Source organism: Suillus fuscotomentosus (assembly GCF_016647785.1).
Source record: "Suillus fuscotomentosus strain FC203 chromosome Unknown F5891scaffold_111, whole genome shotgun sequence".
Taxonomy (NCBI): domain Eukaryota; kingdom Fungi; phylum Basidiomycota; class Agaricomycetes; order Boletales; family Suillaceae; genus Suillus; species Suillus fuscotomentosus.
In genome coordinates this window covers 89441-113239 of record NW_024539623.1, presented here as the reverse complement: position 1 = coordinate 113239, position 23799 = coordinate 89441, and the positions used below count along the sequence as shown (strand labels likewise).

The 23799-nt window shown below is 45.7% G+C and overlaps 3 protein-coding genes across 3 annotated transcripts; 2 read left to right on the top strand and 1 right to left on the bottom strand.

Annotated features, from left to right (window-relative positions):
- Window positions 1–1583: 1583 nt before the first annotated feature.
- On the top strand, window positions 1584–2143 carry F5891DRAFT_1196972 (uncharacterized protein; the record flags this gene model as incomplete). The annotated part of the gene is made up of 2 exons (XM_041368405.1): window positions 1584–1605; window positions 1665–2143. 2 exons carry the CDS (start codon window positions 1584–1586, stop codon window positions 2141–2143), a joined length of 501 nt encoding a protein of 166 aa, XP_041218580.1.
- A 2398-nt stretch (window positions 2144–4541) lies between these two features.
- On the top strand, window positions 4542–6104 carry F5891DRAFT_963608 (uncharacterized protein; the record flags this gene model as incomplete). Its single annotated transcript, XM_041376020.1, has 8 exons — window positions 4542–4705; window positions 4757–4900; window positions 4948–5056; window positions 5103–5293; window positions 5344–5482; window positions 5538–5666; window positions 5779–5933; window positions 5984–6104. The coding sequence occupies 8 exons, from the start codon at window positions 4542–4544 to the stop codon at window positions 6102–6104; spliced, it is 1152 nt and encodes a 383-aa protein (XP_041218579.1).
- A 15396-nt stretch (window positions 6105–21500) lies between these two features.
- On the bottom strand, window positions 21501–22683 carry F5891DRAFT_69631 (uncharacterized protein). Its single transcript, XM_041372838.1, has 5 exons — window positions 22625–22683; window positions 22393–22574; window positions 22200–22340; window positions 21805–22151; window positions 21501–21744 (listed from the first exon to the last, which is right to left on the bottom strand). Exons 2-4 carry the CDS (start codon window positions 22519–22521, stop codon window positions 21807–21809), a joined length of 615 nt encoding a protein of 204 aa, XP_041218578.1. The 5' UTR covers window positions 22522–22574; window positions 22625–22683; the 3' UTR covers window positions 21501–21744; window positions 21805–21806.
- Window positions 22684–23799: the final 1116 nt, after the last annotated feature.

The following is a 23799-nucleotide window of genomic DNA, read 5'->3' as shown; positions in this document are numbered from 1 at the left end:
CAGATCTGATTCATTTGCCGTCTTCACTCTCAACGGCATAAAGGTGTTCACATCAAATTAAGCTCTAATTGGTCAGAAACGTTCGAAGTTGATGTGGTATGCCCATTTGTCATTCATCGAGATATATCTTCCACTGAATAGCATATTAGCCGATTGGAACCAACCTGAACAATCCAGGAATCTTGGACGTTATACCATCAATTTACGTGGTATTGAACCTTCGAGGCCGCCAAACAGATAATCGAGCGTGCCTCTGAAAAGCATTTACGACAAGCCGGCTTCGAATTGCTGGTGAGACAGAGGAATCATGACGATCGATTCAGACTTCTCAATGATCGAAATTAAAAACACGTCGAATCTTCTTTGCCCCTAAGTGATTCCAGTCTAAGCATGCCTTCGGTCAACTTGACTTTCCCTTCCAGGTTCTAAAACGTGGCCTTCGCATGTCCTTCTTCACTCGCCTTGCCCTTCGCAGTGTGATTCATGCACGACCCGTACTTGCGGTGTCCTCAAGACAGACCTTGGCGCTTCGTGTGAACTACTCGGCAGCAGCCAGTTTGTCGAAGGAATCCGTAGACACGCATACTAGATGTGATAAAGGGCTTCGAGAAAGTGGACATAGTCAAGGTCGGTATATTTTCTTCGATGTCACTTTATTGACTGTACTCCGTATCAACTCCCGACTTCACGGATGATCTCGGACTTGACAACTTAGACGCGGTTAAGGTCGTTTGGCAGTAGGGGAGGTACGTGTCTATGTCTGTGTTCATAGAGAGCTATATCAACACGTATTGCTTCAACAGGAGTTCGTCATGGACTCGGAGATTCCGGAGGCGGAAGTTGATAAGATCAAAACCTTACAGCAAGGTTGACAGCATCTTAGCAACACCGCCGTGGGACAGAACACAAAGGTCAGTCAGTATAATCGTCATTTGACTTTACCTGAAGCACAATTCTACTAGCATCTTTCCTCTGAAGAAACGCGTCCTAGTGGATATTGTGGGATAATTCGGTGAGTATATCGCAGCCGTGAGGGATCTATCTTAATATATGAACACCATTAGCAACGTCTGCACAAGACGAACGTACGTCGCCCAATCTTTCGATGGAACACATGTAGATCTCTTTTGCACTCTCCAAGATCGATTAAGCAGTGAATGATAATCATGTTCCATTCGACGGGAGTGACTTCGTTTCATAAGGCCTTTAAACCTTGTAGAATCATGATAAATGATTCAAGAACCTGAGGTTCGGGGTCATCAGGGACTCATATTTCCGTCGTTCGAGGCTCGAGCCGAGGGCCTGTTCGGTAGGCAACAATAAAGTCTCGATTCAGTGGCAGCATCACTGGCAGATCAGAGTGCTGGAAAGCTCCGAACACGTTCATTAAAATTGAACATGGATATGACATAAGTACCTCGAGGTGCGGACATGCACTATAATATGTAATGTTACCGCCACCGTGAAGGTGAGATTTAAATGCTTCTCGCGCCGCCGAATAACGATTGCACTCGGACTCCCTTCAAGTGCTGCTGTCCCAGTTTGTGTCGAGTACTATCGCCTGAACGGCGTAGCACTCAGACATGCCCCCAGTGCGTACGAGTAGTAAGTTTTCCTCTGTTTATCCCACTCGAAGTCATTATTAACGATCGCAACGTAACTAGAAAGCAACAGCAGTAACATAAGTCTCGACGCTATCAAGTTTTATGATCCTGCGCGTAGGACCAGAGCGCAACGCACTGCAAGGCAAAATTTCACAGTAGCCGCTCAGGCTGCAGCGGATAGCAGGTCGTTCTGTTATTACCAGGTTCCATCCCAGCAGTCTTCATCAAATGTAGCACCTCCATCGAACTCTCCATCCGTGTCGCCGTCACAATCGCCTCTTCCGCCTCCTCTTGTTCCTCCCGTTTCTCCTCTCCTTCCTGTTCCTTCTGTTCCTCCCGTTTCTCCTACTCCCGATCCTCCTCCTCCTTCTACGCCGCTGACAGCTCCTCTATCCACACCCTTGCCATCCTCTGCATCAGTCACGGTGGCTGCAGTATCGCCAGGTGTCGCTGTGGCCAAGAAGGCTGCCAATTCGGACGAGGTCTTTGAGGACATATGGGAACATTGCATAAATTTTAGCGTCTCTGAGTCAGATTGATAGTATAACTATACTAACAGTGCAGTACTAGTGACTCGGACTGCATTCTGGTGGTGCTAGTAGACGATTCAGTGATGCTTCAGTTCACCTTGTGAACATCAGTCGGAGCCCTCTCGGAGTTTAAAAATGTCGTCGATTTTGCATCCCTATTTGGCATTCCCAAATATGTTTAGCTTGAACACTGTGGCTGTTACCGACTGATAACCGTGACTGTCAGATAGTCAACAATTCCAGTACTGAGCTTGGTGAAATTTGAGGTGGGACGACCATTTGAGACCTGAACTGGCAGCGTCATTTGAGTAGTATTTGAAGGAATCGAAAGCTAGTACTAGTCCTCAAACTGCCACCGCTGACGGTCTCAAGCCTGAGAATTATTTGCGACTCGAACTTCCTGCACGTGACATTCTACTGACCCTTCCGGAGTCAGGTATATACTAGTATTTCCTCGATGGTTCGCCCTTCAAGTTACTTCTGTATGGCATTCGATCACTTGTTCCCGGAGGTAGAAAGACAGCTGCTCAAGGTTAAGGTCTGTACACTCATGCTACTTTGCACGAGTCTCACCTGCAACCAGAACTTCTCTAGCTATTCGGCCGTGGGCGGCGATGCGATAGGTGCACTCACGGAACGCGTTTCAATGGAGATTCTTACGCATAGTACGCAACGAACCATGCAGGTAGACCGTGGGTCCTGTACCATCTGAAAACCGGGTTCCATTCTTGCTCTGGGCTGGTGTTACTGTGGTGTACTCGTTCCTAGCATCGTGGTCACATGTATTGTCGTGGGTGTCCGGTATGGCCAGAGCGTTGGTATCACAATTCTAGGTGAGGCACAACTCCTTCACGATGACCGGTGCTTGAACATCAGACTCCAGTCATTGTCTTCTCATGTATGTTTAGCTTCATTGGATGCGAGAGTGCCGGCCGCACAAACATTCATCCTGTGGCATCTATCGTTGAGTGCATCTTGGAACATGTGATTCTATACTGACATCTATCTCAGAAGGTAGTACTTCTCGACTAATTTTTGTAGTATTGGCGAAGGACAATGATACTCAGTTCAGAGAGGCGAGTTCTCGAATTCGTCATCAGGAATGCTTGCTTTAGGTATGTATCATGCTTCTCTGAACTACTGCTGATATGACTCGCGATACCAAATCTACCCGTTCTTTCAGAGCGTCCCCCGAAGCTGTCTTTTACGGTCAGCTGACCGGCGCCATCGTGTCCATCTTCATGGCCGCGTTCACATTGTTTTCTCGACTGCATATCCATGCATCGGTGATCTCCCCTACACCACTTGCGACCTGATGCACGATCTTGAAGGGTGTGTTCTTATTCATGAAACTCTACCTTTCATTGCATGCTATTGACCAAATCAACAGGCAGTTGGGGTTGCGGTCTCATCATCGAGCCTTCCATCCCACCATCATCAGGGTATCCAATAGGTTTGGGTATTGCGGCTGTGATTTTGGTTGTTGCGGAGCTTACTGTCGTCCCGCTGAAATATTGTGTTTGGGTTCCGTAGGTTTCTCTGTATATTACCTCAAAACGAAACCTTACAAATTAGATATTCAGGAACTTTAATGCCATTAGCATCGGTTTCATTATGAGTGAGGAACACTTCGAAGCTATTGTATACTTCTAATGTTGTCTCCCTTTAAGATTCATGCACCTATCCATTGGCTATGTTCTTCGGCTTGACGATCGCTTTCTTCTGGCACAGAATGCAAGTATCTTTCCCGACTGCACTTTGATAAATTCACAGGTTGTTCAGGTCCTTCAACCACTATGAGATGTATTGCTTCGCCGTAGTTGCTGGGTTCATTACTGGCGAGGGCTTGGGTGGCATCGTGAATGCGGTGTTGATGGGTATGGGAGTCTCTGGTGCTGTATACGGAACGACATTTGGCTGCCGTAACTGGTCACGGTGGGCGTTTGGTTCATCATTCCGAGTCAAGTTTAAGTTAGGGCTTACTCTGTCACGGTCATCGTTTCACTCAGTATTCCTGGTATCGATACCTTCGCACATCAGAGATTTCATGGCAATTTCGGTACTGTTGTTCTGATCTTATTCTCCTAGTAATGACTCGGCTGACCTGACTTCATGCAGTCGTTATCTCCAGCCTGCCAAACCTATTAGTAAGACCTACTACGTTATGATACCATGTTTCGAGGGGTGAGCCTCGCTTAGTTACACCCACTCTCGTATCCTCATTTGGGATTGCCCTATAAGTCTCGACAATTTAGCGAACGTTATATATAATGGTCTGGCAGGCGGGTTTTTTTACTTACCCGCATCTTCTCTGCAGCCACTCTCTTCACCATCACTCTTTAATATCTACTCCTCGTTGCTCTCTATTCTTGTCGTTTCATCGTGACTTGACATTATCACTTCTGCCATGTCTGCATCAGAGCCTGACAGTGGGGCGTTGCCGCACGCCCTCGCACTTCCAGACCTCTCTGGGGCAGTACCTACCTCCTCAGAGGCCAGGGCCAAACGCCGCATCGCTGCATTGGAAGATGAATTACAGACAATGAAGCAAGAAAAAGGAACGAAGCAGAGGTTCGTCGTATGCCATCTTCCTCGCTGTCTCTCCCTCATAGATGCTCGCAGAAAGACTACATACTACGTCGCCCAAGGCCGGGCAGTTCGCCGAATGACTGTCCTTTATACTGGCTTAGAAGATTTGATCGCTGAGAACGATCGCAGATACGAGCAAGCCATGATGGACGACGACACGGCAGAAGGCACCACAGAGTAAGTCTTTTTTTAAAAAAAATAACATATTTGATTCTATTATTCAGACAAGATCGCCTACAGCGCGGCTACCTCGCGCTCGCACAGACTCTGCCATGGATGCATTCTAAGCTTGCAGAACTTGATGCCGATGAAGCTGAAGATATGTTAAAAAAGGTTCGTGTTCTCAATACTTTCACGCTGCATACTCATACTTTCATAGATCAAAAGAGGAGCCGATGCGGCCCGTGGCGACGATACATCCACTCTAAAGGATCTTGTCGCCGCCTGGGTCAATCAGGATTTTCGACCATCCTCTTTACTCAGGTCTAACGACAAACACTTGCGCGGCTTTGTACACGATATCTGTGGGATGTTGCTCTGCCCTGCAGAGTGGGATTGGAGTGATGACCGGTAAGCAATTACCTTTATGAAACTAATACATGACGCTGAAGCCTAGGCAGTGTGAAAGCTGGCATCCGCGACAGAACATCAGACTTCATCGTATCAGAAAATTCTTGGCCGGTATTTGTGTACGAGAATTACTCGTTCGACGAGAACAACCTCGAACGGGGTCTCTTTATGTCCAAGATCCTCGTTCAGGTCAGTACATCATGATCGCGTTGTACTTGCTTACTCAAACTTATTATGGTGCTAGGCTTTCAAAGCTGTATTTACGTCTCCATCCTCTGCAAGAGAGGCTGATGGCGATGGTGATGGAGCCGACATCCTCGAAAATAACCGACGCGCCAGGCGGGCATTAAATCAGGTCAAGGTTAAAACGTGCGTTGCCTCGATCATTAACATGAGGAAGGTCACCCCTCGCTCCATCGCTTATGTCGTCTGTCAAGTGAGTACAATGATTATTTACCATCAATGTCTGGCTTATAATCGTTCAGGTTCGTTTTGCGCTATCCAACGTCTCATCATGGCGCACCATTGATGGTGACTTCGATTACGAAGTATTTTGGAACAACATCGTCGATTTCTTCGAGGATGTTCCTGGCCCTGTCGCACAACGAAGGGTGAGCAAACTACTTGAATGGTGGACTAGGTAATAAGTCCTGTGGTCTGCTATGTATCATATCTAACATCACTGTTTAGAAAGATTTTTGGAAAAAATCATCGAGAAGATCTAACACCGGAAGTTGTATCTAAGATGTCCGTTACAGCGCTAGCCGAGCAGAGAAAGAGGCTGGAGGACGCTGCTTTTGACTCGGATTAACTTGACCCCCGACTTTATCTATTCGACGTAATGTTTTTAATGCAATCATAAATGTTACATTCATTGTTATACTTCGAGATCGCAAATGGGAAGGAATGATTTTCAGTGATGATGATAAACTTTTTAATGTGCAATCTACTGCAAGATTTGTTGCACCTTTCAATTCTATCAAATCAGAGATGCTTTGTAGGTGACACAACTCGGGCAGACATCAGTATATTCAATTACACTTAAGCGGATCATGCAATTCCATCTTTGTAGTGTTCAGTCTCCAGGTGACAGATCATTTTGCCACACCAAATTTGATGTATCCAGTGTACCAGTGGAACGAAGCAATGATTGTTGTCACCATTACTTGTATATACCGATGCTGGTCAGTATGCAACGGCTTGCCCTGCGAACGCAATCGTAGGATTGTTGTCACAATTATTTGTATATACCGATGCTGATTAGTATGAAACCACTTGCCCTGCGAACGCAATCGTAGAATCGTGCAACTTCATATAGATTTTTGCTAGGCTTCCTAGCAGAGAAATTTCTGGTGGTATTCAGAACAGGCGTGAATTATCATTCGTATTTGTCGAGGCTGATCAGTACGAAACAACTTGCCGCGCAAACGCAATTCCAGAATCGTGCAACTTCGTATGAATTCCTGCCAGGCTTCCTGGCAGAGAATATTTCCGGTCGTATTCCGAACAGGCATGAATTTGGTGGTTTGGGGCATTGTGCTTAGCGCTTGCCCTGTCTTTAAAACGGACTGATATGGTATGCTTTGTACAAAGTAATCAGCAGTGTCAGAGTTGTGCAAAGTAATTACCAGTGTCAGAACGATACATTACAAATGTTTCCAGAACAGCGCCACCAAATGTCTGAGCTATTTGCTGTGTATCAATTCTGTGCGATCGCTATGTCGTTGCTCAGACACATAAATATATATATATATATTCAAATCGGGTACCTTCGTCGGTAAATGTCCTATGGGCTGGTATGTATTTTGATGTGTGAACACGCACCATAGTTTCTTGCTGTCCCCAGATCTGCGATAGTTCCTGCACACATGAAACGCACCTCTTGCATTACAGGTTTGAGTTGCACAAAATTAAATTGCGGATGGAGCACGATCGCCAAAAAATGTCGAATGTAGCAGACTGCCAATATCTGGCTGGAATATGCAAGTACCCCGTGACTGTGTGAATTGGGTATCACAAGCAAAATTATATACAATCTCAGCTATCGTAGGTTGAGTGCAAACTGCTAAACAACACCGGAAGCACACAGTGAGCCGAACACATTGATGACGGATGCACTATAGAGTAGTCACAAGAGTCTGTGCGAAGGACATCGTGGATGTCTCAGTCGGCCTAGACAAATGTCCGCCACATAGGAATCGAGTGCCTTGTAGGCAACCAACTGAAAAGGCTGTCGAACTCCAACTCGCGTTTTCTCATTATACAATCAAATATGAAGAACAGACACTCACAAACGGGGTGAACTGTTTCGGCTTTCACATGAAGTGGTCTGTGCTAACTAATATTCACACAACTGAAGTAATGTATACCAATCATGGGCGGCAACGTCTGTGCCGATGTTGATAATTCTAGACTACAACTAACTTCCTTAGCCTGAGTTTCGTATTTTTTTTGCGTTAAAATCCACTTGGAGGATAGTGTCTTGAACGCACCAGGACTTGATGGGTCATCTTCGAAACGCATCCTTCCCACATAAGGTTACATATTTCCATGTCAAACCCCCCGCCACATTTGTGAACATTGGTGTGATTGTTATCAATATATGGTATAATATAGTATTTTAATATGTTCATCAGTTCACTGATGTGCGAGGCGCTGACGTTCTGGAATATCAGATTGATAGTGACGCATGCCACTGGTGAAAACTCGGTTAATAGTTAGGTCGATGACTCAAGGCCGAAATTGACAGGCATAGGTGGATAACGTGGACAGCTCAGGTAAAAGGTATATGCGTTTAAAATTTGTCTTCAATGAAGCTGATGCCTTTGCCATAACGGCGCTCGGTCATGCCAGGTCCGGGTCCGAGTCCCCGACAGCTAGTACTTATGTGACCATGCATGACTGCGAACAAGTAAGTATAGGCCTAGGTCGAACGAATTCATTTGACAAAGCCCGGTGACGCCCGGGGATTTGAATGGCGGATGTCATCTACTGTACCGGCTCACATAAGCATCAGGGTTTGATACAGTTTAGTGATGCCAGTGCACTGCACGTCGATGGAGTGTTGAACCTACTGCTACGTTCTTACCCGGCTTCAAGTTCTACTGATTATATTGTTTAACATGCCGGTATAACAGTACGACTCGACCCCCGTGAACCAAATACTATGTGTTTGCGCACAGGCACCCCCAGGTCAAAACTTTTTCTGGCTCTCTTTAGCGATGCAATATGATTTACTCCACCCGCAGTAGACACGGGAACTAGTATGGTTTTTCATGATGGAAGATCCAGTGAAAACAAGTTAGTCGCCGACTCGGAAATTAGGATGTTCACTTTTTTCTTTCCAGTGTAGATTCGGGATCGGTCTAGTTTTTCCAGTGTGTGGCGGTGAGTCATGACGAAAACCCCTACTTCGGTAAAACCAAGTGATGGGCAGGTATTACACACACATGGTACTCGTGTTGACAATAAAAGGTGACATAAATGATACGAATTTCGTCGTCATTCGTCCACCAGGTTCGCTGCTCACTCACTCACACTCTCTGACAGTATGACCATAATCTCAAATGATCCCAGCTGGTGGCCACTCATCAATTCACATATTCTTTTCAGCTATTTTATGGGTTCGTACTAGTAGAGAGCTGGTCTGGTGACAATGGTGATATACTGATCTAACCTTCGCTGCATTTCCACAGTTGCTGTCTCGACTGGCGTAATATACGATTGGGGTGAGCAAGGTTGTATGAAACAGTTATTGATATCTGATGGTTCTCCAGCACTTGCATTCGGACAAGAGGTAGGCTGACGCCATCACCGGAATAGTCTCATCTCTAAGAATAATTTCACAGGTTGAATTGATTTGGGTGAGCAGAGCGTCTTATGTCTAAAGAACGACAAAACAATACTATCAATCTGCAACAGAAGCAACACTGGTCCCTGATGACAGTCCTGTATCTCACTGTATGTAGCTCGCGCTATAAGTCTGCTCAACAAATTGAGCTGATGTGATGATGTCCTAGGTGCGCTACATTGGAGTAATGTATGCTGGGTATGTTCGGAAAGTTAAGATCCGGTGTTGCGCTGATCGTTCATCTCTCACCATCAGCATGAACATAGAGAGTGCGTCTCTTCACATGCATCATTTGTTGCTTCTGACCAGCGGCATACAGTGGCTATTCAGATAATACCTCTGAAAGATGCAGTGAGCATTCCGTACTGATGTCTTCCCTTCCATACTCGTCTAATCAATCATCATGTAGGGGTGAGCGACATTCTTGGACAGCTTTCTGATCCATAATAATGATTGCTACAGTTGTGAGTTTCTTTGGAGCATGTGATCCTCTGAAGCTTATCGCTGACCGGATGTCCCAGGCCTTTACATGTACTTCGCGCTATATTGGACGATGTGGGTCCTAATTGCAATACTTGGTGGTGAGCCTACACGATTGCAATACCTCGACTTTACTGAAATATCATGCAAAGTCATCATGATTGCTCGGTTACATGCCATGTATCAACGATCCAGAAAGGTTCTGGTACTCCTCGTTGTTGTCTTCACGGCCATCATTGTCACCGACATAGTGATGCTCACAATAAATATGAAGTATATTTCAGCGGGTGAGCTTCAATTATGGATCGAAAAATTCGAGTGCTTCAGGCTCATTGATAAATTTCAGAGCAAGTCATTCTCTCTGGTACCTATCAGTGCGTTGCTGACAATTCCCGACCTTTCAACATCATCTCCTGTATCCTCACCGGTGTGTGGGAGATCTTCACACTGTGTCTTGCAGTCCGGATTGCTCTAAAGCACTTTCGCGAATTGCGACAACACTCGGCGGGAGGTGTTATCAGGGACTGTTTCACGGTGTTAATGAAAACTCACTTGAGTTACTTTGTGAGGTGAGCCGATAACGCGAACATGGTTATATTTTCCGTTGAAGTTCTTCACATACCAGCTCCGTTGTAGTTCTATGCTTCAACCTCGGTTATTTTTCGCCAACGATGCCAAAGGTACGCCAATGTGTCACTGACTTCCGCATGCAACCATGCTTCATTGATGCGTCATTTCCCATAGGACCCATACTCCCCAGCAATTCTGACTTATTTTGGCTTTCTTGAAATATTCACCATTGTGCAGTCAGCTGTACTGGGACCACGGCTGATCATCAGTGTTCGAGAATATCACGCCAAGCTCATGTTCGACCCCGATGCAGGACCTAGCCTGGTTTCAGTTGCTTTCCAAGAATCTGTGCATGTATCCACTAGCAATATTGTGTAACACGGGAGATGTGTAATATGAATTACACTATGAACGTCAGGCCCCCGCAAGGAAGAGAATTTGATTATATTCATAGGTTCTTGTTGCATCACTACGGGTACTGGCCATTGCCCACAGCGAGCGTATCAGGGAAGACCGAGACCAGCATAAGTGCCTTTGAGAATGATGGTTGGTTCAGGAGCAGCCTGGAGTTCCTTACTCGATATTCACGCGCAAGTTTCATACGTCTGAGCGAATGAGGAGGCATTAAGTTATTGGGATGACGTGGAAGTAACCCGAACGAGAGTGAGCCTTTTCATACGCATATCATAGGCGAATGTTTTATCATGACAGGGCTTATAGTGGCAAAGGGGAGTGAGAACAGGAGATGGATATACTAGATCTGTCATATGATAGGCTGTTGTTCGAGTGAAGTACAAAACTGTAGAGTGAGCGACGCTTCTAGACCATGATTGGTCTGGATTGCCACTGCGAGCACTTCTGTGGGCTGTGAAGACACTCAACAAGAGGTATTATTGTGGACTGTTTCACGGTGTTGATACAAACTCACGTTAGTTATTTTGCGAGGTAAGTTCATACTTTGAACGCAGTAACCTGTCTGTTTCTGCTCACGTTCTGCGCGCGCGCTAGCTTTTTTGTTATTGCTTGTTTCTGTATCGGCCCATTCTCTCCAATGCTCTCAGCAGTATGCCAATCTGTCACCGACCTCTACATGCAACCATGATTCATCATTCTATAGGACTCAAATTCCCTGAACACTCAGATTTATTTTGGTTTCGCCCAGATCTTCGAGATGGCACAGCTATTTGTGCTGGGACTACGCCTCATCCTTAGCGTTCGGGAATATAACGCTAAAATCGTGGCCGCCTCCGATGCAACAAGCATTATGACTTCAATTGTTTTCCAGGAACGTATCCATGTGGAAACTAGCAGTAGCGTGTAGCGGAGGACATTCTTGATATGATTTCTTTGTGATGGGCATCTGCAGGGAGGGGGTATTTTTATTTTTATTTATTCCAGGTTTCGTTGCGGTACTTATGAAAGCAATTCAGTGTTGCGAAATAGATGTGTGCCATACAGGAGCATTTGATAAACAGTGAATATCTCTCCTTCATCCCCGCGATCTTGGTAGTGCTGTCATGATCCTAGCGGCTGGTGGAAGCGTGTTCGCTCCGAATGCCATCGCTGAAAGATAGCTGTTTCGCGGAGCTCGTATGAAGAGTACTCGACTATTGTAGTGGTGCATGTGCACCCTTTCAATGCCCCTTAGTGCTCTGGCGCCTCCAGGTTTACGGGTTGAGCACCTTTACCAGAACTTTAGCTCTTTGATCAAGCTACTTTATTGAGCTCAGGCGGATCTAATGCTGCAGTGCCATCAAGTGCATTCGAATTGGGATGACGAGAGTGAATAGCAGCAAGCTAGCGAACGCAGACGGTCCGACTCCGAGCTAATTTTTTCGAGTGTTGTTAGAACAAACATGGATGCTTGAGTGCGAGCAACAAACAAACCAGTAAGAATGTTAGACAGAATTTGCTCGACTCGTCATGTGCATGCCTTAGATATTCGCTCCCCTCGCTTCCTCGTCGACTCTACTCCCAGTGGGTCCCACCCCAATCATTCAACACAGCTCGAGTCTTTGCCGTTCAGGCATGCTGGATTGATAGCGATGCGTACCGGTAGTGTTCTGTGAAAATTCACCTAGTCATTCGCCTGTTAATAACCAGGTCACGACTCAAGCTTCAAGGCCGGGTGGATAACGTGGATGACTCGTATGTAAAAGGTAGGTGTTGTTTGTACACAACTCTAATTGAACCATGTTTGGACTTTGTGTAAGACACTTCCCAACGGACTGTTTGATCCTCCAACTCGTCAATGAGCATGATCTTCTACTCAGCAATCCATCCATCCCATTTTGTCGTTACTTACTGATGAACCACCAAACTAGGTCATCACACTGTTGTTTACAAAGGTAACTTGCCAGTGGGCGCTGTTCAAAGCTGTGTTAGAACAATGAAATGATGTCGTTGACAACCTGAGGTAGCTGTAGCAAGGATACCTCGAAGGTCGCACTGGCACGTTGCCAAAATCACGAACAGTTCAATCTTTTGCGGCATTTAAACATAATGATCTCAATGTCATTGACGGGCTGGCGTGAAATCCCTCTGCTGTAGCAAGGATACTTCGAACATCGCACTGGCACGTTGCCAGAATCACGAACAGTTCAATTTTTTGCAGCGTTCAAACACCGTGTGAGCCCAACAACTTCCAATTTGATCTCATCAATATATCCCTGGATACAGATCCCTTTTCTTCTTAGATTCATGCTGAAACACTTACTTCGATCAATCAGACATCACCCCCCAAATCTGATATCACTGCTAGATGGTGGTATATCAAGCACGAATGCGATCGTTCTGCATCCACCAAGTTTCCCTGCTTGCTCGCCTCCATCCTCTTCTAGTATGACCCTAGTCTCAAACGATCCCAGTTGGTGGCCAGTCATTAATGCACATCTTATTAGCAGCTATTTTACAGGTTTGTGCAAAGCCAGCCTCATGATGACCACGAGCATTCTATTAACCCTGACTGCGGTTTCGCAGTTGCCTCCTGTACTGTGGTAATGTACGATTGGGGTGAGTAAAATTCAGTATGGAAAGACTGCTGATATTACGGGATTCCTAGGACTTACATTCGGACAAGAGGTAGGCCAACACCATTACAGGAGCAGCCACCTCGCTAACAATTCTACAGGTGGAACTGATCTGGGTGAGCAAACCCCTACATCAAAAGAACGATGTGAAAATACCACTACTAATTCGCGGCAGAGGCAACGGTGGTCTGTGATGACCGTTCTGTATCTCATTGTATGTAGCTTGTGTTTTAAGCGTGGTCAGGAAGTTGTACTGATGTAAACATATCCTAGGCACGATATGTTGCAGTGGGATTCTCTGTGTATGTTTCTATGTCTAAGTCATTAATGTTGTGCTCATTACCCATCTCTCACGATCAGGATCTATATATTCAGTATGTCTCTTTGCATGGGCTCTGTTTCTTTCTTGTGACAGGTCGCATACAGTCAATGTTCCAACAATTTTGAAGACAAATACAGTGAGCATTTCACACCGATGCCTTCCATTCCCGTCCAAACAGCTGAATTACATGCAGGGGTGAGTGAGATTATCGACAACTCGTTGGTTCAAGACCATGACGACTCCCACAGTTGTGAGTTTGTCTCGAGCCTGTGATCCTCCGAAGCTGAAAACTGATGTTTCTGAATCGTCAGGCCTTATAACGTACGACGCACTTAATTGGATGAGTGAGGTTGTAGAAGTAGTACTGGGTGGTGAGCTATACATCTCTGTGATATTGACTTGCTTGAAACATGATGCAAGTTATCATGATCACTCGGTTGCATGCCATGTATCAGCGATCCAGGAAGGTGCTGATATTCCTCGTTGTCATCTTTCTGGCCATCATGATCGCCAACGTAGTGATGGGCATAATAATGACTATGCAAACTTCAGGGGGTAAGCTTTAATCATGTATGAAAGATCTAACTGCTCCACGCTCATTGACAAATGCTAGAGGAACTTGTTCTCTCCGGCACTTATCTGTGCGACTTTGGATATGTGCCAATCTGTCACCGACCTCTATGCCCTACCATGATTCATCAATTGTATAGGGCACATTTTCCCTGGATGTTCAGATTTATCTTGGTTTCACTCAGGTCTTAGAGGTAGTGCAGCTCTCTGTGCTGGCACCACGGCTCATCCTTGACATCCGAGAATATCATGCCAAACTCGTGGCCGACTCCGATACAGCAACCGCTATGACTTCAATTGCTTTCCAGGAACATGTCCATGTTGAAACTAGCAGTAGCGTGTAGTATGGGAGATGTTCGATATGATTCACACTTGTCGGGTATTGGTCTGCAGCATGCGGGAGAATTCGTTTGTATTTATGTCAAGTCTCGTCGTGGTATTTAAATTTTTATGTCATTGGGTCGCTGGGTGTGTTAAGGAGAAACAGATTGTCTTATTGCATCAACTCCCTTTACTGACAACGCTAGCACATTTATGTCTTCCTGACGCGAGTGTGACTCTGCTTTTTGGTTCTGGATGTGATGTGCGGAAGACACTCGAAGCCCATGGACCTCTGACTTGAAGCTTCATGATGCAAGAACTGAGGAGAGCTTCGGATGGTAGTGCATTCGGGAGATACATGTAGTGAAGGCGCTGCTGAAGAGCAAATGTACTGACTTGTTCTTCCGACCTCTCAAGCACCTTTAGAGATACTAGTACACCGAGTATATTATACTGAATCTCATTCAAGCTTATTACTCACTGTCATTGTCGTAGTGGAAACCATTTATTCGACATGCGCATGCCTTCGACATTCGCTCCCCTCGCCACCTCGTCGACTTTACTTCCAGCAGATCCCATTCCAATCATCCAACACACAGCTCGGGTCTTCAACGTTCAGGCTTGCTGGGTTGATAGCGATGCATGCCGGTAGTGTTCTGTGGAAATCCGCTAGTCGTTCACTTGTTAATAGCCAGGTCGATGCCTCAAGGCCGGGTGGATAACGTGAATGACTCATATGTTTAACAACTCTAGTAAGACCTTTGGATACTTTGGATCTTGTGTAAGGCACGATCAAAACGGTACCAGTTGGTGTCCGAGTTGGTGTCGGCACTAGGATCGATTGTACGTACTACCATACTATATTCTTCGGCTAGTGTTGCTGACAGAACTCGGGAATTCTGCCAACCGGTCTGACAAAACTGGTTGTACCCGGTCCATGGCAGAGCTCCAGGGTATCTGAGATTTGCAGATATGTAAGCTAGATCTGATAACAGCAATAGAACATGAAAACTTACTTTCCTAGTGTACATATGCTGGAGGACGTCCAATCAATTCCGAATTTGCCCAGGTATTGGAGGTCTTTGTCGTAGCGATCCTCTCAATCGTAGGATATGCAGGCGAAGTAGAGTGTACATTTTCTGATCTCAGTGCAACGTAATCCATGCACTCGCAGTTTGACACATTTGAAATTTGTGCAAACCGGAGCTGGGAAGTTCACACACCCGGGCCATGCCGCCATATGACATGCTCACACATTCGTGAAGAGGTAGGTTGGCTGTCGAGACTGCACAGAATCTCGAGTCATCCTTAGACATTTCTCTCGCCTCATGATGCAGATGACCTTCTTGTCGTTCCAGATACTTATTAGGATCTCATCTGATGATGTTCAACTGCTGAATTTGCAGCTCTCGAGCGAAGAGTTGAAAAGGACTGAAGAAGTTGAGAGCATCGATGAAGCTGAAGAGCTCGAAGGATGATTCTGACGAGTTTAAATTTGGTCGGGACAAAAAGGTGTAATACCACAGGCTGTTCTAGATGAGGCCTGAGGTTCAAAGGTGGTTAATTACAACGGTGAGGACAGTGAGGCATATGGATGGGACGAGGTAATATTGATGTCATCCAAGTCCATTAGGAAGACAGTCTGATACATAGCCTAGAGCTTTGCCAGTTCTGCCGGTTACAACCGTACGGTAGAACTAAGTCAACTGACCCTCCGAATAGTTATGTCCGACTATACTAGTTCTTCGCTTCCGCCGACATTGTGTCATATGGTGCTACAGGCTACAGCGGTACGACTCGGCCCCTCTGGACCAAATACTACTAATCAGTCACAGTGAACTGGTGGACGAATTAGAACATAATCATGAGCACAAAGCTTCAGAATAATTCTGCTCAAGTCTCTCTCTAGCAATGCGATATAACTTACTCCGCCTGCAGTAGACATAGGAACTGGTATGGCTTTTCACGATCGAGGATCCAGTCGGGATGAAGAGACAAGTTAGTCACCGAAATCAGGATGTTCACTTTTTCTATTTCCGGTGCGCGGCTGTGAGTCATTGCTTTCCTCCTCATCGTGCCAAAAGCCCTTACTTCAGGATAAACAGATATTATGCCTGTCATCGTAGCAATGATAAAAGGTGGTATATCTGGTACGAATGTCATCGTCATACGTCTACCAAGTTCGCCGCTCACTCACTCACATCCTCTAAGACCATGACCATAATCTCAAATGATCCCAGCTGGTGGCCGCTCATCAATTCACACATTATTTCCAGCTATTTCTTAGGTCCGTACTAGTAGAGGGCTAGTCTGGTGATGACGGTGATATACTGATCTAACCTTCACTACATTTTTGCAGTTGCTGCCTCGGTTGTGGTAATGTACGATTGGGGTGAGCAAGATCGTGTAAAACAGTTATTGATATCCTGACGGTTCTCCAGTACTTGCATTCGGACAAGAGGTAGGTTGATGCCATTATCGGAAGCGTCGTCTCTCTAAGAACGGTTTCATAGGTCGAGTTGATTTGGGTGAGCAGATTCTCAGTGTCCAAAGAACAACGTAAGATACTATCAATCTGCGACAGAGGCAACGCTGGTCCCTGATGACTGTCATGTATCTTGCTGTATGTAGCTTGTGCTATAAGCAGTGATTAATGCGTTGAGCTGATAATATTCTAGGTGCGCTACGTTGGAGTAATATATGCTGGGTATGTTTGGAAAGCTAAAATCTGATACTACGCTGATCGCCCATCTCTCAGCATGAACATACAGAGTGCGCATCTTCACACGCATTATTGTTGATTCTGACCAGCCGCATACAGTGACTGTTCAGATAATACCGCTGAAAGATGCAGTGAGCATTCCGTACTGATGTCCTTCCTTCCATATCCGTCTGATCAACTATCATATAGGGGTAAGCGACATTCTTTGACAACTTTCTGATCCATCATAATTGTTGCTACAGTTGTGAGTTTCTTTGGAGCGTGTGATCCTCTGAAGCTTATCGCTGACCGGATGTGCCAGGCCTTCACATGTACTTCGCGCTATATTGGACGATGTGGGTCCTAGTTCCAATACTTGGTGGTGAGTCTACGGAGTTGCAATACCTCAACTTCACTGAAACATCATACAAAGTCATCATGATTGCTCGGTTATATGCCATGTATCAACGGTCCAGAAAGGTCTTGATACTCCTCGTTGTTGTCTTCACGGCCATCAATCTCACCAACACAGTGATGCTCACAATCAACATGAGATATATTTCAGCGGGTAAGCTTCAATTATGGATCGGAAGGTTCGAGTGCCTCGGACTCATTGACAAATACCAGAGCAAGTCATTCTCTTTGGCACCTATCAGTGCGTTGTTGAAAATCCCAAAAATTTGGACACCATTCCTTGGATGATCATCGGTGTGTGGGAGGTCTTCATACTGTGTCTTGCAGTCTGGATTGCTCTAAAGCACTTCCGTGAATTGCGACAGCACTCGGCGGGAGGTGTCATCAGGGACTGTTTCACGGTGTTAATGAAAACTCACATGAGTTACTTTGTGAGGTGAGCAGATAACGTGAACGTGATTATCTTATTGAAGTCCTGCACTTGACAGCTTCATCGTAGTTTTATGCCTCTCCTTCAGTTATTTTTCGCCAACGATGCCAAAGGTATGCCAATGTGTCACTGACCTCTGCAACCACGCTTCATTGATGCATTATTTTCCATAGGATCCATATTCTCCAACAATTCTGATTCGTTTCGGCTTTCTTGAAATATTCATCATTGTGCAGTCAGCTGTGCTGGGACCACGCCTGATCCTCGGTGTTCGAGAATATCACGCCAAGCTTGTGATCGACATCGATGCTGGACCTAGCATGATTTCAGCTGCTTTCCAAGATCGTGTGCATGTATTGACTAACAATAGTGTGTAACACGGGACGTGTTCGAAATAGTTCTATCTCCCTGGAATGCCATCACGTTGCCCGCAACACTAACAGTTCTCCGACTGTTACATCAACAACTGTTATTTCGATATTCCTAGATACATATTCCCCCTTTACTTGATAACTCATGCTGAAACACTTACTTCGGGCACTTATACGATCATTATACTACGCTACGTCCCTCCCTTCAAGTTGCTCACACCCATCCCCTAATAGTATGACCCTAATCTCGAATGATGCGGCCAGTTAATGGCTAACCATGAATGCGAATATTATTCTCAGCTATTTCATAGATGTGTAGAGAGCTCCTGATCCGACACAGTGACCGGGACCAGCGAAACGGAAGGCACAGACGAAGACAATGGCAAAGCAGAAGACGAAGCTGCTGAAGGCCATGGCGATGTAAAATTGATACGATGGCGGCTGCGGGCGAAGAGAGACACCGGGCTGAGGCAGGTCGACGACAAATCAAGAACAAACATGTACAATCCGGACCGGCTATCCTGAATAACGAGGGCCAGCCTTCAGGCCTCAGGCACAAATATATTCTTACTTGCTGTCGATTCCGTGACTCCTCGAGTTACGCGCTGGACCAACGTTTCGGCCACGTTCCGTCGACAATATATTGTTCCACGTGCTAATGCAGTGGTACGACTCAGCCCAGTGTAACCAAGGGATGGTCGCATGGTACTAATCTCCGCAGTAACTTGGGCAGTGAACCGGTCAGCGTTTGCTGGGCGTTATGCTAATTGTAGGTGCCTTATATTTGCTATAGCACGAATGTTATCCCCATACGTCCGTCCACCAAGTTCGCCGCTCGCTCGCTCACATCCTCTAGTAACAGTAGTATGACCATAATCTCAAATGATCCCAGTTGGTGGCCGCTCATCAATTCACATATCCTTTTCAGCTATTTGATGGGTATGTACTAGTAGAGAGCCAGTCGGTTGATGACGATGTGCTGATCTAACCTTTGCTGCATTTTTGTAGTTGCTGCCTCGACTGGCGTAATATACGATTGGAGTGAGCAAGATTGCATGAAATATTGATTGATATCCTGATGGCTTCTCCAGTACTTGCATTCGGACAAGAGGTAGGTTAATGTCATTACCAGAACGGTCATCTCTCTGAAATAATTTCATAGGTTGAATTAATTTGGGTGAGCTGAGAGCCCTCAGGCCTCATGTCCAAAGGAACGACGTAACAATAACATCAATCTGCGACAGAAGCAACACTGGTCCCTGATGACTGTCCTGTATCTCGCTGTATGTAGCTCGTGCTATACGTGTGCTTAACAAGTTGAGCTGATGTGATGATATCCTAGGTGCGCTACGTCGGAATAATATATGCCATGTGTGTTCAAGTTTGGAGAGCTAATGTCCGGTGTTGTGCTGATTGCCCATATCTCACCATCAGTATGAGCATACAGAGTGCGTCTCTTCATATGTATCGTTTGTTGCTTCTGACCAGCTGCATACAGTGGGAGTTCAGATAATACCTCTAAAAGATGTAGTGAGCATTTCGTACTGATCCCTCCCATATCCGTCTACTAATTCACTATCATGGAGGGGTGAGCAACATTCCTGGCCAGCTTTCTGATCCATCATAGTGGTTGCTACAGTTGTGAGTCTCGTTGGAGTGGGTTATCCTAAGACTTCTCACTGACTGGATGTGCCAGGCCTTTACATGTACTTCGCGTTATATTGGACAATGTGGGTCCTAATTCCAATACTTGGTGGTGAGTCTACGCAGTTGCAATACCTTGACTCCACTGAAACATTATACGAAGTCATTATGATTGCTCGGTTATATGCCATGTATCAACGGTCTAGAAAGGTTCTGGTACTCCTCGTTGTTGTCTTCACGGCCATCATTATCGCCAATATAGTGATGCTCACAATAAACATGAGGTATATTTCAGCGGGTAAGTTTCAATTATGGATCGAAGGGACGAGTGCCTCGGGCTCATTGATAAATACCAGAGCAAGTCATTCTCTTTGGCACCTATCAGTGCGTTGTTGAAAATCCCAAAAATCTGGACAACATCCCTATACTACTCATCGGTGTGTGGGAGATCTTCACACTGTGTCTTGCAGTCCGGATTGCTCTAAAGCACCTTCGTGAATTGGGACGACACTCGGCGGAGGTGTTATTAAGGGCTGTTTCACGGTGTTAATGCAAACTCACACGAGTACTTTGTAAGGTGAGCCGATAACGCGAACATAGTATGTTTCCATTGAAGTTCTTTCACATACCAGCTCGTTGTAGTTTTCTGCTTTCTCCCTCGGTGGTGTTTGGCCAATGATGGCAAAGGTACGCAATGTGTCACTGACCTCCGCATGCAACACGCTTCATCATTTTCCATAGGATCAATATTCTCCAACAACCCTGACTTATTATTGGTGTTTTTGAAATATCGTTCCATTGCACAGTCAGCTGTGTTGGGACCACGGCTGATCCTCAGTATTCGAGAATATTACGCTAAGCTCGTGATCGACTCTGACACAGGATCTAGCATGATTCAACTGCTTCCCAAGATTATGGCATGTATTGACTAGCATTAGCGTGTAACTCGGAATACAATATGATTTTATACTCGTCGGGCCTCTACAGGCAACGAGAATTTGCTCGTGCATCACCACTGGCACTAGCTGCCTAAAATGTCGAGCTGCTACTTGATAGAGTTTGAGAATGAGGTAACAAGTCATCGGAATAAGGTGGAAGCGACTGCGGAGGAGAGGGAGCTTTTTCATCTGCGTTTGAGGCGGACTTCATGGCAGGACTTATAATGGCAATGGTGAGTGAGAACACGAAATGGATATAGATCTGTCAAATGATAGGCTATTGTTTAAGTGAAGTACCAAGCTGTGAAACGTACGTTTCTAGACTGCGGTCAAATAATGGGCTGTTTCACCGTTTCCTGACGATTTCTCGCTAGCACAGGAGATGCGCACTCATCACTGAGTTGAGCTACTGGGCATACATCGCTCAGGATGTCGATTCAAAGCCCAAAGCTCACCTGCGAGACCAGCCGGCAGCATTCAAGCCAGCTTTCACCTTCTGCTCCCTATCTAATATCGCCTTCTCGCGCGGGTCTGTCTTCAACGTTCATTCTCCCGCACAGCTTCGGCAATTCTTGGTATATTACTGAAGTATCATGCAAAGCTTGCAGCGATTAAGATGGATTTCAGGGGTGGTACCGGTAAAGATTAAGTAGGATGCACGATGAGGTAAAATTTCATGACAATGAAAATGAAAATTAAGGCCACAATAGCGGAAAGGCAAAGAGAGAGGACGACTGAGATTATATGTGGGCAACAAGGGAATGCTGGAAGGGTGACCGAGGGTGATGGACAACGAAGTTGACTAGCGGGTCTGAATTCCGCTGATCGTTACTTCTCATAAAAACGATACTAAAAAAGACCAAGTACTCACTTTCATCGGAAATCCAAGAGATCGACGTACTCCTCATCCATATCCTCCACACTATTTATCTCTACGTGGCCAGTGGCAGTTGCCATGAATGGTTCTGCGCTCTTCACAATGTCCAGCATATTTTCTGCGGGTATGCGGTTGATTGCATTCAGAAACATACGACTATCATACCCCCATAGCGACTCGGAGAAATCCTCATTGTTGCTTATGATAACTTTCCATAATAAGTCATTGTTCAAGGCTTGAGCCTCACTCTTTCGCATGACCTTTCTCTTGCCTTTCGCAACTGCAGTCGTAACCTCGAAACTCATCTCTCCGGTCGAAAGGAGATGTAAGGCGCGCTTAGCCTAACAACAATTAGTGCAATAGGGTAATAAAAAAATCATATAGCTTACCGCTGCTGCAGAGAGTGCAAGTGCTATTCGACTGAGTTGCTCTTCGCATCCAGGAGCTTCGACAGGCACACAACCTCGAGTGTAATCAAGGTGGGCTGCAAATGTTTGCAGTATGGATCTCGATTGCCACATCCCCGTCCACTCCTAAACGACAGGAATGTTAGCATGAATTAAGCATAACAGGTGCCCCGACCTTCTTGTCTTTAGAAGAATCGTTCTTGAAAAGAAACCGATTTTTATAAAGATAATACTTGGCAAACCGGGAGCGTTGCTCATAAGTTGAAAATGAAGCAGGATTAGATGCCATGATGCTCGTGATCATAATGAGGGCAGCACATCCAAATCACTGCGCCACCTATGCAATGCTTGCTTGGACTGTATGAAAGAATTATCAGGAGTCGACCATCTGTGTTCGTAAGACATACCGCAGGACAGACTGCATCAATGCAGCGTTTCAACGAAAGTTTCCCTTCATATACAACACTCCAGGCCTTTACAAGTATTGTGAGCAGACTGTGCTCGTCAATGAACCATGGATCAACGTCCTCTCCGCCGGCAGCATGTGCAATAGTCGGGAGGAATACACCATGCCAGGCATTATTGTCTAAGCACCTGGCGGGAAGGTCCAAGCTGATACTTCCTGCGTCTTGTAGTAGTAGTAGGAAGTGCTGTTGTAGCTTCTGACTCCGAGTCTGATGGCAATTCCTCCTCGTGCACTATCACTGTTTTCATGCGCTTGGCTGGAGGCATGTTGTCGACCACATCCACATTGGTCTGAAGAGATAGTGAGCACGATGCACAAGATGATTTACCAAACATACTCCTGCAGCTCGTTTGTCACCTGTAAAGGTGATAGTTGGTTCTTGAATCCCTCGTACCCATGCTGATATGTTCGTCAGTACCACTACACGCATCCTTCAAGTAACTGATGCGTTCATTCACAATATTCCAGTAAAAGACTGTTGATTCGGTTAGTAACAACAACATTGTGGTTGAAATTTAGGGCTTACGTTGACGGCAAGCCTGTAGTGTTTATATCTCGGATCCCGCATCACCGAATGTACTAGCAACCACTCGTGAGTCGTCACGGTGACATCCTCCACTTTTACTCCTACAGTTTTCCGTTGCCCGAGCATCTGTTTTGTAATACATATGCCCTTCTTCATCTCGCTAACCACCGGGATTTGGTTGGCGCATGTATAGAAGAAAGGTTGCGGATACTTGTGTCATGTGTGTCTTAAAACTTCTCTTCAACTAACTTCGATGATGAGAATTGCCTTTTATCACGCAATCCTGATAGAGACAGGCACACCCTCGGGTGAGGAGACATGTTTCCACTTGATGTAAGGTGAGGAAGGCACTACATGCTTCCGAGCTTCCGATTGGCAGTGCGTCGTCCAAGCTGACAGACTATCAGGATTTGATTGTGTCTAGACGGTGAACTCGCTGAGCATATTTCGCGTCTGTCTAGTAAGGAACGACAAAGAGGAGCGAGGAGAGCTGGGGAAAATATTTTCTCTCGCTGCCACTGTGACCACAAGCCTGACGGGAAGTCCAAATAGTCAAGAAATCAACGAGGCTTAAGGCCAAGTCTCTTCGC